This window comes from Heloderma suspectum, chromosome 12 (assembly GCF_057233095.1).
Source record: "Heloderma suspectum isolate Gila_16-S chromosome 12, 16-S_ref, whole genome shotgun sequence".
Taxonomy (NCBI): Eukaryota; Metazoa; Chordata; class Lepidosauria; order Squamata; family Helodermatidae; genus Heloderma; species Heloderma suspectum.
Window position 1 is genome coordinate 19,827,182 of NC_139469.1, and position 15,497 is coordinate 19,842,678.

At 44.7% G+C, this 15,497-nt stretch overlaps 1 protein-coding gene across 4 annotated transcripts in view; it reads right to left on the reverse strand.

The window, feature by feature from the left end:
- Nucleotides 1-11,896, reverse strand: part of CPPED1 (calcineurin like phosphoesterase domain containing 1) — a 93,770-nt gene extending 81,874 nt beyond the window's left edge. For 3 of the 4 annotated variants that reach the window (XR_014785564.1, XM_084818642.1, XM_084818643.1), the window contains exon 1: nt 11,717-11,893. Coding sequence is in view for 3 of the 4 variants with exons in the window: in XM_084818642.1 (XP_084674768.1) it covers nt 11,717-11,783 (67 nt within the window). In the remaining variant the exon portion in view is untranslated. Of the gene's footprint in view, nt 1-11,716 lie in introns of all 4 variants that reach the window. The other variant, XM_084818641.1, reaches the window with a different exon arrangement.
- Nucleotides 11,897-15,497: the final 3,601 nt, after the last annotated feature.

Sequence of the window (15,497 nt, forward strand, 5' to 3'; positions counted from 1 at the left end):
AAGCAAGTATAAAGTGATTATTATTTATTATTATTATTTATTGCATTTATACCCCGCCTTTTTTCCCTTGCAAGGAACCCAAGGCGGCTTACACTATCCTCCTCCTCTCCATTTTATCCTCACAACAACAACCCTGTGAAGTGGGTTGGGCTGAGAGTCTGTGACTGGCCCAAAGTCACCCAGTGAGCTTCCATAGCCGAGTGGGGACTAGAACCCGGATCTCCCAGCTCCTAGTCCAACACTCTTGCCACTACACCACACTGGCTCTCACCACAACACTCTTGCCACTACACCAACACCCATCAACAAGTGATGCGTGTTGGGGCAAAAAAAATCCCAACTTCAAGTATAGCCTGATGGGATCTGAGCTAGCAGTGAGTGACCAAGGAAGGGATCCTGGGGTTGTAGTGGACATCTCAATGAAAATGTCAATTCAGTGCGCAGTCACTGTAAAAAAGGCAAACTCCATGTTAGGCATAATTAGGGAAGGAATTGAGAATAAAACTGCCAATATCATACTGCCCTTATATAAATCTATGGTGTGACCACACTTAGAATACTGTGTATAGTTCTGGTCACCACACTTGAAAAAAAGATACTGTAGAGCTGGAAAAAGTGCAAGGCGCTGGATCAACTCCCCTATGAGGGAAGGTTACAACAGCTGGGATTGTTTAGCTTGGGAAAAAGGCAAGTAAGGAGACTCATGATAGAGGTCTACAAAATTATGCATGGTGTGGAGAATGCGGATAGGGAGACTTTTCCCCCTCTCTCATAATACTAGACCCCAGGAGTCATCCCATGAAGCTGATTGGTGGGAGATTCAGAATGAATAAAAGGACTTCTTCACACAGCGCATAGTTGTGCTGTGCACACAGCACGATGGAATTCGCTACCACAGGATGTAGTGATGGCCACCAATTTGGATGGCTTTAAAAGGGGGTTAGACAAATTCCTGGAGAAGGCTGTCAATGGCTATTAGTCCTGATGGCTCTATTCTACCTCAAGTATCAGAGGCAGTAAGCCTATGTACACCAGTTCCTGGGGAACATGGGCGGGAGGGTGCTGTGGCAGTCATGCCCTGCTTGTGGGTCTCTCATTGACAGTTGGTTGGCCACTGTGTGACAGAATGCTTGATAGATGGACCCTTGGTCTGATCCAGCATGAGTCTTCTTCTGTTCTTATAAACCTCGACACCTGAAACGCAGCACGCATATTCGTGACTTTGCCATGAAAAGGGCTTAAGGGGGGTGAGACGTGGCTGCCAGCACTACAGGAAGCAGACAGCGGAGCTATAAAAGTAGCTGTTTTGACCAGCAGCCTGACCAGGGTGCAATGGTGCTGGGAACCACAGAGTTCCTCCCTTAAGCCCTTTTCATGACAAAGTCCCTTGCATGTATGCCAAGTTTCAGGTGTCTAGGCTTCAGGCTAGGTCTTTGACGCTAAGACACTGGTGGACGAACACTCAAACATTCACTTTTATTATTGTGCTATATAAGTAACCTTTTCCCAATACGTCACGTGGTTCGGAGAAATGTAGAAACAGAGAAAGGCTTGCACAGCTAAGCTACATCAGCTTCATGGCATCAATAGTCACATTTTCTCATTCCTTGGTAAGGGCCAAGCTAAACATGACAGCAGCAGCCATATATTTAAAACATGAACCACTTTTGAGTGCTCAAGCAGGAAGGCAATATAAAAACGAAGCAACTACAGGAGACCAAAAAGAGGTATTTGGGCTGCAATCCTACGTTCATTTATCCAGGAGTAAGCACCATTGAACTCAGTGAGTTTTACTTCTGAGTAGACATTGATAGGATTGCCCTGCTGTTTGAATTACGTGGTAGACACATATAAAGCAGGAAAGGGACAGAGAGGATTGTGTGTGTGCTTCTGTGTGCGTGCGTGAGAGAGAGAGAGATTTTAATATCAAAAAGGGCACACAGATGAGTAAAGCTGAAGCACCACACACACACTGGCCTCACGTCTCCATGGACCCTCTTGTCCCCATTGAACCTGTGACCTTGCGTGTGCAAAGCACGTGCTCTACCACTAAGCTATGGTCCTTACCCCCCCACCAAGTTAAGGTAAAACATAATTACATCGTAGAAATGCACGAGGAACGTTTAGGTGCAAAATGTGTTTGCAGGTTCAAAATTTTGATTTTCTAATGTTTAACACCCCCCTCTTTGTTTCAATGCAGACGGGATCTTTATTTAGAAGCGATTTGTCTACAAGCATGCCTGTGTATTTTCTGTAATTCCAAATGAATTATGCTCGGCTACTTCAGTCCAGGCTTTCAAATGGGCCTTACAAAACATTGCTTCCAGGCTGCCTTTCCTTAATGCGTTCTTTGGCTGTGGCCTGGTTCGCACGTGGCAAGCTAGGTTTTTTTTAAACCCTGGGTTGTCGCGAACGAGGGACCGTGATGGCGCATGCTACAGGTGAGAGCGGCTAAACAACTCAGGGATGAGCCATCCCTGGATTGTTTAGTATGACTTGCCATTTTTGTCAGGAGAGCGACAAGCCAGAGCTGAAGCCCAGTGTAGTCTAGGGTTCTAGTTCTGCTCTGGGCCATGAAGTTTTCTGGGTGACTTTGGCCAGGCACCAGCTCTCAGCCTAACATACCTCACAGGACTGTTGTGAGGACAAAATGGAGAGGAGGAGGACCACGTAAGCCACCTTGCATTCCTTGCAAGAAGAAAAATTGTGGGATGTAAGAAGAATCTAACGAACCAGAGATGCTGGTTCATACCAAACAACCCATGGATGGAGCTTGCAGCTGGAGTGACTGAGCAGCCTGGGTTCCCGTTTTGTGCAAACCCGGCTTGTATGGGTTATTTCCCAGCCTCCAGCCCCCTGTGTATTTAAATTCTATGGCTTGATTTAGGACTACAATTCCAAACTGGATGTATACTGTATACACCACTTTACTATCTTAAGGAGCGCCTCCAGCAGCACCAGACAGGCCGCTTAACAAGATCAGCCTCGGATGGCCTTCTCTCTGTCCCATCAGCCAGGACAGCTAGACTGGTGGGGACGAGGGAGAAGGCCTTTTCTGTAGTGGCCCCCACTCTGTGGAACTCCCTCCCTAGGGAACTCCATCATGCTCCCTCTTTAATGAGCTTCCGTCGTGCATTAAAAACGTGGCTGTTCAGGCAGGCATTTGGGGTGGGTTAGGGTATTACAGAAAATGTTTTTATTGTAGAATTTTATGGTTTTATTGTATGTTGTACATCGCCCAGAGTGGCTGGGTGACCAGCCAGATGGGCGATTAATAAATTAAATAATAATAATAATAATAATAATAATAATAATTTACAAGGCATGGACCTGAAAGAGAGCCTATAAATACTTTCACTAAATAAATATTGAGCTTAAACCTATACCAAGATTGTATTATTGTAATCCTAATACATTCTTGACGTTTTGAATTATATAAAGAGCTTTTAAACCCTAACTTCTATATACACTCCTGTAACATTCCCCTGCCAGTGTAGTCAGTAGCAACCCCAAGTACTTTCGGCAGCAGTTTTAGGACTGAACCAGTACATCTGGTTTTGCTTCCCACAGATTTCACATTAAAATGTGAAATGATCATAAAATGATCACATGCTTCATTGGAACATTGGCATCCAGTTTTGTTCAGTAACATATATCCTGTGTCTGGACATCCCCTGCGATAACATTTCACTGTAGACTTTGTGTAACTAGGTGACTCCATCTGTCATCAGCTCTTCTGAAGAATGGAAGGTGCTCTGTTCCAAACTGACAAGACCATCTGCAGCCAACGTGTTGCCAGAATCAACGTGGCAGCATCTCACACATATTATGGATCTGGAAGACTTTGCTGTTGTTATGTGAGATAAAAGATTTCCCACGCAAACAGAACGAAGACACATAAAGAGGGGTCAAGCGAAGCCCTGGTCTCTGAACCCCTTGAATTTCTAATTCAAGAACCACAGAAGCAAGCACCATTTTAGCAACTGCTGCTGCTGAATCTGCCCGAGACTTTGGGCCATGCATAATGTAGAAACCACCTCCTTTCCTACATCCCATTATAATCCCTATAATGGAGTGACCTTTTGGCTTTGGAGTTTCATGCAGAAAGCCTAAATGAGCAGAGATCCACGGGGCGTGTTTCATCACCTTCTTGTGAGGGTGACTAGAGGATCCTCAGTTGATCTTTAAATTGGAGCTGGGGAAGGGCTGGAGACCTCTGAGCAGGAGCACTGCTAGTTACTGAAAAGATTTGGGGACTAGGTCTATAGGAATCTGCATGTGCTCGTTTATATTTAGACTTGCAAATGTTAAAAGAATTACTAGGATTTACTGACATTTCGCAGAGCAGCCAATTAATTTCTCATCCAAATAACACAAATAAAAGGAATTCTTCAAGTAATTTACACTCTGACACAGATCATCCCAAACTGACGGAAAAGGTTTTTTGTTTTTTTTTAAGTGTCATTGCCATGCAGGGGAGATTTTATTGGGGGGGAGGCGTGTTGTTGTTAAAGCAGCATGTGGGAAGGGGAGAATTAACCCTCCCCTACCCAGCAGCAATCCTCCTTGAAAATTGCCCACTACATGGCAATTAAGTTGAGGAGAAAGAAGAAGAAAAACTCTGGCACCAATGGATACTCCAGGCTCTGTGGAATAGATCCAGGGCACTGAGAAATAGATTCAGGATTGGGGCCCAGGCCTACCAATGCCCTTGCTTCTGATTAAGAATGCATAAGATTGCATTAAAGGTGAGGGGAAGGGTCCTGGTGCCCACAAATTTTGGTTTGGTGTTACCAAAGCCAGCCAAAATTTGTGGACCCTTGTCCACAATATTTTATGATCGCAGGGGATGTCCAGACACAGGATATATGTTACTGAACAAAACTGGATGCAAATGTTCCAATGAAGCATGTGATCATTTTATGATCATTTCACATTTTAATGTGAAATCTGTGGGAAGCAAAACCAGATGTACTGGTTCAGTCCTAAAACTGCTGCCGAAAGTACTTGGGGTTGCTACTGACTACACTGGCAGGGGAATGTTACAGGAGTGTATATAGAAGTTAGGGTTTAAAAGTGAAGAGACTGAAGAGAGACATGCTCAGACCCTTCCTGGTCTTAAGACCCCTTTCCTCCAATTATCTGAGCTAGAAGCAACATAAGCCATTTTAAAATAATGAGCAAGAGGGAATGAGCAGCTCCTGATCAAATTTTTGAGATCCAGTTTATATGCAAGTGTTTTTACTATGATAATAACATTTGAAATTATCTTCCCTAAGCCTTCAGGATTATAGTCATTTAAAAAGCTAACAATGTAAGAGCACAATCCTATGCATGTTTAGACAGAAAAAAGTCCTCCAACTCCCTGCATTCCCCAGCCAGCTATGCTAGGACTTTTTTCCGTCTAAACATGCATAGGATTGCGCCCTACGTAAATGGTACTGCAGAGATGGGAAAAGCTGTACCTTTCACAATTCTCATCTCTGTATAACTACTGAAGGAACCTGGCCTCATACTCAGTCCAGCAACCTTACTACACACAACAATTGTATGAACGGGTTGCTCTCAAACTAGGATACCACAATCCAGTGCAACACCGCTCATTCACATATCATGCTAAACCGGCATAACTGAAACAAACCAGAGCCCTCCTCTTCTCCTCCCATGCAGCCAGGAGAATGTCAGCAGTGTTTAGCTAAATCTCAGCCCTTCACTGCAAGTGAACCAGGGAATTGTGGTTTATAACAAAACCTGGTTAGTTTTTACAAGGCAACTTGACATTTAACAGAGTTCGGTACTGATTTATTTTTAGTATTGATTGGAGAACTTTGATCACTGGGCGGTTTAAAGGCAAAATAAATAAAGCACCCAGACATTCCACAAGTAAATTTTAAAGAATAAACAATCCTTTGTTTGCATGCAACAGGAACTGTGATTCAGAGAAAAAGAAACTAAATGCTACCAAAGTCATCTGTCTCTTGGCCACGTGGGAGGAGAGCTCAGGCTCATTCAAATCATGCTAAACAATACTTAAGAGCAGCATTCCCCAGCCCCGGCCTCTCCAGATGTTTTGGACGACAACACCCAGCATTCCTGAATAATGGCTATGCTGGCTGGGGCTGATGGGAGTTGAAGTCCACAACATCAGGAGGGCACCAGGTTGGGGAAAGGTTGGTTTAGGGTGCTGTGCAAATGCAGCAAATGAGTATCGTATGCACTTCCTTAGACACAAACCCCACAAACAAAGTGGGACTTACTTCCAGGCATAGGATCAGGCTGAATAATCAGCCGTACAACCTATCCCTTACTCAACAATGGCGTACTTAATACCTTTTAACATCAAGGTGATGGAGTGTTTGGTTTCCTTAGTTATTATCCACCCTTGGATAAGCACATTCACACAACACACTGTTCCCAGAGCCAAGGCAAAATACCGCTACCAAGGAACCAACCAACGGATCTAAGGGTCAGCACAGATTTGCTGTGGTTAACATCAATGTTTCTAGAAGTGAGTGGGCTGCAGCCATTTCCTGTGGACGCGTGCCTAGCAAAGCCTCTAGTTGCTTTGTTGTTACTTTTCAGATTTTAGGCCAGCTAAATACATCTGAAATCTTTCCAAGTATTCTAAAACCACATGATTTTGAAGCAGCTGCTTTACTTTTGGGGTAGTTTTTATTAGCTTCGCTTGCGATCACCACAAACCCTTGCTGCAACAAAAGATTAGAAACACACACAAAAACACATTCTGCAGTACGCTAATATACCAAACTAATCCGAATAGGTAGTTGTAATATTCCCATCCCCATTAAGCGCATATGTAAGAGCTATTTCTACCTCAATAAAGGATAACTCGATTTTCCTAACCTGAGAATCTTTGTATTTTGCCAACAACGTGCTTTGGGACTGGAAACACACTGTCCTGGTTCTTGTGTCACAATAACGCAGGATTTTTTTTAAAAAAATCCTGGGTTATCCTGAATGAGCGGGCATGAGGATATACACTGCCCAACCACTCCCACCAGAAACAGGAACCACTAAACAAACCAGGGACGCTCCCTGGACTCTAACTCTAGCTTGGGGGGGGGGAGCGGGGAGAGAAACCAGAATTCTTGGTTTACAACTCATGGCAAACAACAGCATCCCTAGGCAGAAAATCCGATGCTGTAAAGAACAATATTGTTTAGGAACCTGGAATGTAAGGTCAATGAATCAAAGTAAGCTGGAGGTGGTCAAACATGAGATGGCAAGATTGAACATCGACATCTTGGGAATCGGAGAACTAAAATGGACAGGCACGGGCAAATTTAATTCAGGTGACCATCATATCTACTACTGTGGGCAAGAATCCCTTAGAAGAAATGGAGTAGCACTCATAGTCAATAAAAGGGTGGGAAAAGCAGTACTGGGGTACAATCTTAAAAACGATAGAATGATCTCAGTACGAATCCAAGGCAAACCATTCAACATCACAGGAATTCAAGTCTATGCCCCAACCACTGAGGCCGAAGAAGCTGAGGCTGATCGGTTCTATGAAGACTTCCAACACCTTCTAGAACTAACACCAAAAAAAGATGTCCTCTTCATCATAGGGGATTGGAATGTTAAAGTAGGAAGTCAAGAAATCACCGGGATAACAGGCAGGCATGGCCTGGGTGTACAAAATGAAGCAGGACAAAAGCTAATAGACTTTTGCCAAGAGAACATGCTGATCATAGCAAACACTCTTTTCCAACAGCACAAGAGGCGACTCTACACATGGACATCACCAGATGGTCAATATCGAAATCAGATGGATTATGTCCTTTGCAGCCAAAGATGGAGAAACTCTGTACAGTCAGTAAAAACAAGACCTGGAGCTGACTGTGGCTCAGATCATGAGCTTCTTGTTGCAAAATTTCGGCTTAAATTGAAGAACGTAGGGAAAACCACTAAACCATTCAGGTATGACCTAAATCATATCCCTGATGAATATACAGTGGAGGTGAGGAATAGATTTCAGGGATTAGACCTGATAGAGTGCCTGAGGAACTATGGACGGAGGTCCGTAACATTGTTCAGGAGGCAGCAACGAAATCCATCCCAAAGAAAAAGAAATGCAAGAAAGCAAAGTGGCTGTCTGATGAGGCTTTACAAGTAGCTCACGAAAGAAGGGAAGCGAAAAGCAAGGGAGAAAGGGGAAGATCTATCCAACTGAATGCAGAGCTCCAGAGAATAGCAAGGAGAGACAAGAAGGCCTTCTTAAATGAACAATGCAAAGAAATCGAGGAAAACAACAGAATGGGAAAGACTAGAGATCTCTTCAAGAAAATTGGAGATCTCAAGGGAACGTTTTGTGCAAAGACGGGCATGATAAAGGACAAAGAAGGCAGGGACCTAACAGATGCAGATGAGATTAAGAAGAGGTGGAAAGAAAACACAGAAGAACTATACAGGAAAGATCTGAATGTCCCTGATAGCCATGATAGTGCGGTCACTGAACTTGAGCCGGACATCCTCGAGAGTGAAGTCAAGTGGGCCTTAGGAAGCATTAGTAACAACAAAGCTAGCGGAGATGACAGCATTCCAGCTGAGCTATTTAAAATCCTAAAAGATGATGCTGTTAAAGTGCTGCACTCAATATGCCAACAAATCTGGAACACTCAACAGTGGCCACAAGACTGGAAAAGGTCAGTTTACATTCCAATTCCAAAGAAGGGCAACGCCAAAGAGTGTTCAAACTACCGCACAATTGCGCTCATTTCACATGCCAGCAAGGTGATGCTCAAAATGATACAAGCTAGGCTTCAGCAGTATGCGAACCGAGAACTACCGGAAGTACAAGCTGGGTTTCGAAGAGGCAGAGGAACTAGAGATCAAATCGCCAACGTTCGCTGGATCATGGAGAAAGCAAGAGAATTCCAGAAAAACGTCTATTTCTGCTTCATTGACTACGCTAAAGCCTTTGATTGTGTGGATCACAACAAACTGTGGCAAATTCTTAAAGTGATGGGAGTACCAGACCACCTTACCTGTCTCCTGAGAAACCTGTACCAGGGTCAAGAAGCAACAGTAAGAACCAGACATGGAACAACCGAGTGGTTCAAAACTGGGAAAGGAGTACGACAAGGCTGCATATTGTCACCCTGCTTATTTAACTTATATGCAGAGTACATCATGAGAAACGCCGTGTTGGATGAATCACAGGTCGGAATTAAGATTGCTGGGAGAATTATCAACAACCTCTGATATGCAGACGATGCCACCCTAATGGCAGAAAGCGAAGAGGATCTAAAGAGCCTCTTGTTGAGGGTGAAAGAGGAGAGTGCAAAAGCTGGTTTGAAACTCAACATTAAAAAAACTAAGATCATGGCATCTGGCCCCATCACTTCCTGGCACATAGAAGGGGAAGAAATGGAAGCAGTGACAGATTTTACTTTCTTGGGCTCCAAGATCACCGCAGACGGTGACTGTAGCCATGAAATTAAAAGACGCTTGCTCCTTGGGAGGAAAGCTATGGCCAACCTAGACAGCATAGTAAGAAGCAGAGACATCACCTTGCCGACAAAGGTCCGTCTAATCAAAGCTATGGTTTTCCCAGTAGTAATGTATGGCTGTGAGAGCTGGACTATAAGGAAGGCTGAGCGCCGAAGAATTGATGCTTTCGAATTGTGGTGCTGGAGAAGACTCTTACGAGTCCCCTGGACTGCAAGGAGGTCAAATCAGTCCATCCTAAAGGAAATCAACCCTGAGTGCTCATTGGAAGGACAGATACTGAAGCTGAAGCTCAAATATTTTGGCCACCTAATGCGAAGAGAAAACTCTCTGGAAAAGACCCTGATGCTGGGAAAGACTGAAGGCAAAAGGAGAAGGGGACGGCAGAGGATGAGATGGCTCGATAGCATCATTGATGCAATGAATATGAACTTGAGCACACTCCGGGAGAGAGCGGAGGACAGGAAGGCCTGGCGTGCTATGGTCCATGGGATCACGAAGAGTCGGAGACGACTGAATGACTGAACAACAACAGTATGTTCACTAATTCACAACAACCCAGATTAAAAAAAACAAAACTGAGTTGTCAATTACCTAACTTTGTAGATAAGGGTAATGTAATGTTATAGTTGTGGGCCGTGGTGGCTTAGTGGTTAAGACGCTGAACTGCAGACTGGAAGGTCGGCAGGTCAGCAGTTCGAGACCCAAGTGCTGCGTGACGGAGTGAGCTCCCGTCTTCAGTCCCAGCTTCTGCCAACCTAGCAGTTCGAAAGCAAGAAATTGCAAGTAGATAAATAGGTACCGCCTCGGCGGGAAAGGTAACAGCGTTCCGTGCACCTCAGTGTTCAGTCATGCCGGCCACATGACCATGGAAGCATCTTCGGATAGCGCTGGCTCTTCGGCTTAGAAACGGGGATGAGCACCACACCCTGGAGTCGGACACGACTGGTTGGGGACACCTTTACCTTTACATCATGTGTGAACTGTGCCACAATGAAATGCTTTGTTACTATCCTACTTGTTCTGATTTCAGTGACCTTGAGCACAATGTATTGTGGAAAAGCAGCATATAAAAGTGAGGATTATAGACACATCCAACCACGGAAATGGACATTCACGAGAAGTTAGACTTGAATAGAATAGAATACAAATACTATCTTGCATGGCAACTTACCAAGGCTGCATTCTTAGGCATATTTAGAAGTAATCCCAACTGAACTCAAGGAGACTTATTTTTGAGCAAAGATACATAGGACTGCACTGTAAGAGGCCAGCTAGATGCAATAATGTAACATTGTGTTCATATCCATTATCCAATACTGGAGTGTTTGCCAGTCAGTGACAAAGAAAGCCAGATACTCAACTGCTAACCCTGGTAATAAATGGCATATCCTGACCAAACCGCCCCTGCTGAATTCGATATTTCAGAATATACAATACCCTACCATCCAGAAAACATTTTTTTTTTTTTAGACATCACCACATTGACCTTTTGAAAAACCGCTAAAGAACATTTTGCTCGCAGAAGAGCAGCACTTCTGGATTTTCAAGACACATACACAAAAGTCCTGTAGCAACTTTAAAGAATTACAGTGCGATCCTACGCATGCCTGCTCAGCGTTTGTGTGCCGCTTTTCCACCATAGATTGTGCTTCAAGTGGCTCAAATCACAAAAGGTAGAGCAGTAATAGCAACATGTATCACTATGGCCCGGTTCACACATGACAAGCCAGGAAGTGTGTGTGTGGCTGTGTAGGGGGGGGGGGGTGTTTTACATATTATCTCACAACCACCCTGCGGTGTAAGTTACTGTGTGTGTGTGTGTGTGTTCGTTCACGGATGAGACAAGGAGAGAGAGACCGGCCCAAGCTCCCCCAGCAAGCCTAAAGGGCTAAGAAGATTAGAACTCAAGCCCCCCCGGAGACCAACCCTCTAACCACTACACCACACTGCCTCGCTGCTTGAGCCTCGCCCCGCTCCCTTAACGGCCGCCGCCGGATGGACTCTCAGTATAAAGCGACTACTGTCTCCCCACAGTAACGACAATCGTATCGTAAGGAATCCTTCACTAGCACCCAGCCTTGTTTCCACCAAGGTGCGCCGCCTATTCCTGTCCCCCAGAGCCCAGCGGTACGCCGCCAAAAAATGACCGGGCGGAACCGACATCACCGCCAAGAGTTCCGACCTCCCCTTTACGCTTTCCAGGCTACAGATCTATACCCTGCCTACCGCGGTGCACACCTACCTTCTCGGAAGACGCTCAGAGTCCTATCCCGGGCTTTGAGGAGCACATCCTGCCCTCCCTTGGCCATGGCGAGTCTGTTCAGGACACCCCCGGGTTAAAATAGAAAGCACAGGACCGAACAACTCTTCCCTGACCGCTGGAGACGGGAAGGCGCGACCTAGAGAGTCTGAGAGGGAAGGGGCGTGGTTTATGGGGAAGGGGCGTGGCCCAGCAGGGTGGGGGCGTGGTCCGAAACGATTGACTGGGCCGTCCCCCTCCCTCCCCATATAGAGGGAGAGGAGAGATCCTAACAGCGAAAGAGATAATCTTAATTTTCTGCATCTTACTCAGAAGTAAGCCTGACTCTGTCCAGGACACTGTGCATAGGTTTGCAGCCTCAACTGGGAGGCTCCTACGCCCAGTTCCAGTCCCCCAGTGTGAAAAAGGCACTCTGCCCAAGCTCAGAGGCACTGTTTTCCTTCTGCGTTGTTGCTGAACCCAGATCCAAGCCATGAATTGAAGAACAAGTTCTCTCCGCCCTCGTTTGACACAGGGAAAAGAATTTTCTCTCTCTCTCTGCATAAAGAATATAAGGCTGCAATCCCATACACAGCTACCTGGGAGTAAACTCCATTGAACTCAACAGGACGTGCTTCTGAGTAAACATGCATAGGATTGCACTTGGAAGGATCCTGGCAATGCTGTGATTAGCTTGCAGGATTATAGGATCCCAGTTTAAGGGGAAGAGGCCAGATAAGGCATAACATGTTTACTCTGAAGTAGTTCCCACAGTGTTAGTGGGGCTTGCTCTCAAATTAATGTGCACAGCGTTGCTTGCAACCTGCAGTCTTGGAATTCTGATTATACATGCATGCATTATCTCCCATCACACCAAACAGATTTTCAAGGTGGTTTACATTACAAAAAGCAAAACAAAAAACAAAACAAAATCTGTCCTTGAGTTTTATATTTTAAAACAAAAAAATATCCTTGAGTTTTATATTTTAAAACTAGAGTGAAAACAGCTCAGATGTGTGGATGTTGATATTAACTGCCGTAGGATATATGTATGTGTTTTAGAGTGCAAACCTATACGTGTCTACTCAGCAGTAAATCCTACTGAGTTCACTGGGACTTCCCCACATAAGTGTGTATAGGATTGCAGCCTTAAGTGTTTTTAACTGTTGGATTAGTTTTAGCATCTAATATTTATTTATATTTATATCCCGCCTCTTTTCCTCCTTAAGGAACCCAAGGCGGCATGCATAATCTTCCTCCTCTCCATTTTATCTTCACAACAACAACCCTGTGAGGTAGGTTGTTGGGAATCTGTGACTGGCCCACACTGGGAATCTGTGACTGGCCCAAAGTCACCCAGTGAGCTTCCATGGCCGAGTGGGGACAAGAACTCAGGTCTCCTGGCTCCCAGACCAACACTCTCACCACTATACCACACTGGCTCTCACTGCTCTTCTAATTTATGTGTTATTGCTACCTGCTCTGAAACTTGAGAGTGAATGACATTTCTAAAAGATGTCACTGAAATAACCAGTATCTCATTTCCCCCCTAAAATCTAGTGTAGGAAACATGTCAGTAATTTGCTTTTAACCAAGCTCATGCAGAGTCCATGTTAACCACGCAAGCTTATGTGGTAACCATAATTAGTAACCACGTGGTTACTAATCAGAAGTAAGTCCTGTTGTTTTCAGTGGGTAAGTGCATAGAACAGAACTGCAGCCTTAAGGATGCTTTTCAGTTCCCATTCACCTATTGCCTTTGCCCAGATTCCTTTCTATGTACCCATATAGAATCGTTGAAATGTTTCTTGGAAAGAAAGAGGAAAACACAGTATGGTTTTAAGACTAGAAAAATGCACCCTCTCTACTCTAGAGCTCTTTCCATCTTTTGATGTCTGTTCTAAAAAAAAAAAATTCTATTGCACTTGACAATACAAAAACAAAATGAGAGAGAGATTGAGAATGTTAACCTCACAGCAGACAGGAGGGACAGAGAATAGAGCAAAAACAACAAAGGGTCTTGTGAAGATGAATGGATTTACTGTGGGACAGGGGTTCTTTGTTTCTGTTTTGTGTGGATTAGAGCCCACTTTATCAAATGCAAGAAGTGTTATCCTCAGTTGACAAACTTGTATACCACACTAAGGTAGAGTAGGGTGGGCGGGGTGGGGCAGAATGTAAACATTGGGCCCAAATGACCATGAAAATACAAGAATTCTAGAGAAGCACTGCCTGGGTGCAGGGCCACTGTGAAGGGTAGCCATCATCAGGCACTGGCCAAGGGCCTGCGCCCCACGAGAGGCCCACTGACAAGAGCCCCTTGGAGTTGCTCCTCCTCTTCACCATGGCGTCCTGCTTGATCGCCTGCCTCTCGCTCTGGCCCAGACGACGGTGGCGGTGAGGAGGAGGAGCAGGAGATGCCACGGACAACTCGCTCCCTGGCTCTCTGCCTGTGAAGCCAGCAAGTGGGAGCAATGATGAGGAAGAGGATGAGAAGCAAGAGCAGCTGGGGACCATGGCGGTGAGATGGTTGACTCACAGAGGGAGGGGGCCCATGGAGGGTCTCTTTCCAAGGGGCCCATAAGGACCTGGAGTTGGCACTGCTTGGAGGGATACAGCTTTAGGAAGGGGATCATGGGCCTGTGGTAGAGCACCTGCTCGTATGCACACGGTTGCAGGTTCAATCCCTGGTGTCTCCAGTTAAAAGTAGGCCAGGAAACCTTTGTTCTGTGAACTTTCTTAAGTGATCTGAAGATCCATGGGCCATGGGGCAATTTGGGGCAATTTCCCATTCTCCCAGCAGCTCTTTGGGCCCCAGACCATCTTCTCTTTATTTACTTATTAATTGGGGTTGTTGTTGTTGTTGTTTGTAATGAGTTGTTTTAGCTGTTCGTTGTAAGCAGTCTTGGAGGTAGAATGGTGTGTGTGTGTGTGTGTATGTGTGTGTAATATATAATCTCTACCTCATCACTCACTCACACTCTGAATGACACTTTTATTGTTTTATTGTGCAATGCCTAGAAATGTCGGAGAAATCCGCAATGGATCCAAATGACTTTGGATTTCTATGAGTCCGACCCACAGATTTCTCAGCAGACTAGCTTTTTCCAAGTTGAGTGGATCCCACAGATTTGCAGACCATTTGTTTTTTGTTTTTTACTTTCTGGAATGTTATGCAAATTTTGTTGTACAAAAATACACAAGTTGCTGGAAAATATGCTAATATATACACAATTGGGGGAGGGGGACACGTTTTATACATCTCTTATCTCTTTTCAGCCTTTGCTGTGCAGCGTTTTTGTGTGTGTCCGCTCTGCTCATTGATTGTACGCTGAACTAAGAAAAATACGTGAAGTGTTACGTGCCAGTGAAAGTTCTGTAAATTGTAGTGGACTTTTTTTTGGCGTACTTTTCTGAAGCAGGAAAAAGAATCAGAATCTGTCACTGAGCAGACAGTGGACTGAAAGATGCTTGACAATCCACGAAACACAGATGGAACGGATTACACAAAATCCAATCGCCCTGCCTTAAGGAATTTCACAAAGGGTCTAGATGACTTATGTCTTCTATTTGTAACTGTCCCATAATTTTCAAACCTCTTCTTCTGTCTTTTGTTCTTACCTCAAAAAAAATCTGTTGAGGAGAGAAAGACAGAATAGCTGCACAGTGCCTTTTGACGGGTAGCACGAGGAGTTGTTTGTCTGAAAACACATGTCTGTCTGTATGTTCGTCTCTCTGTTGGACACACACACACACACACAGTACATAAATTATATAAAACTGT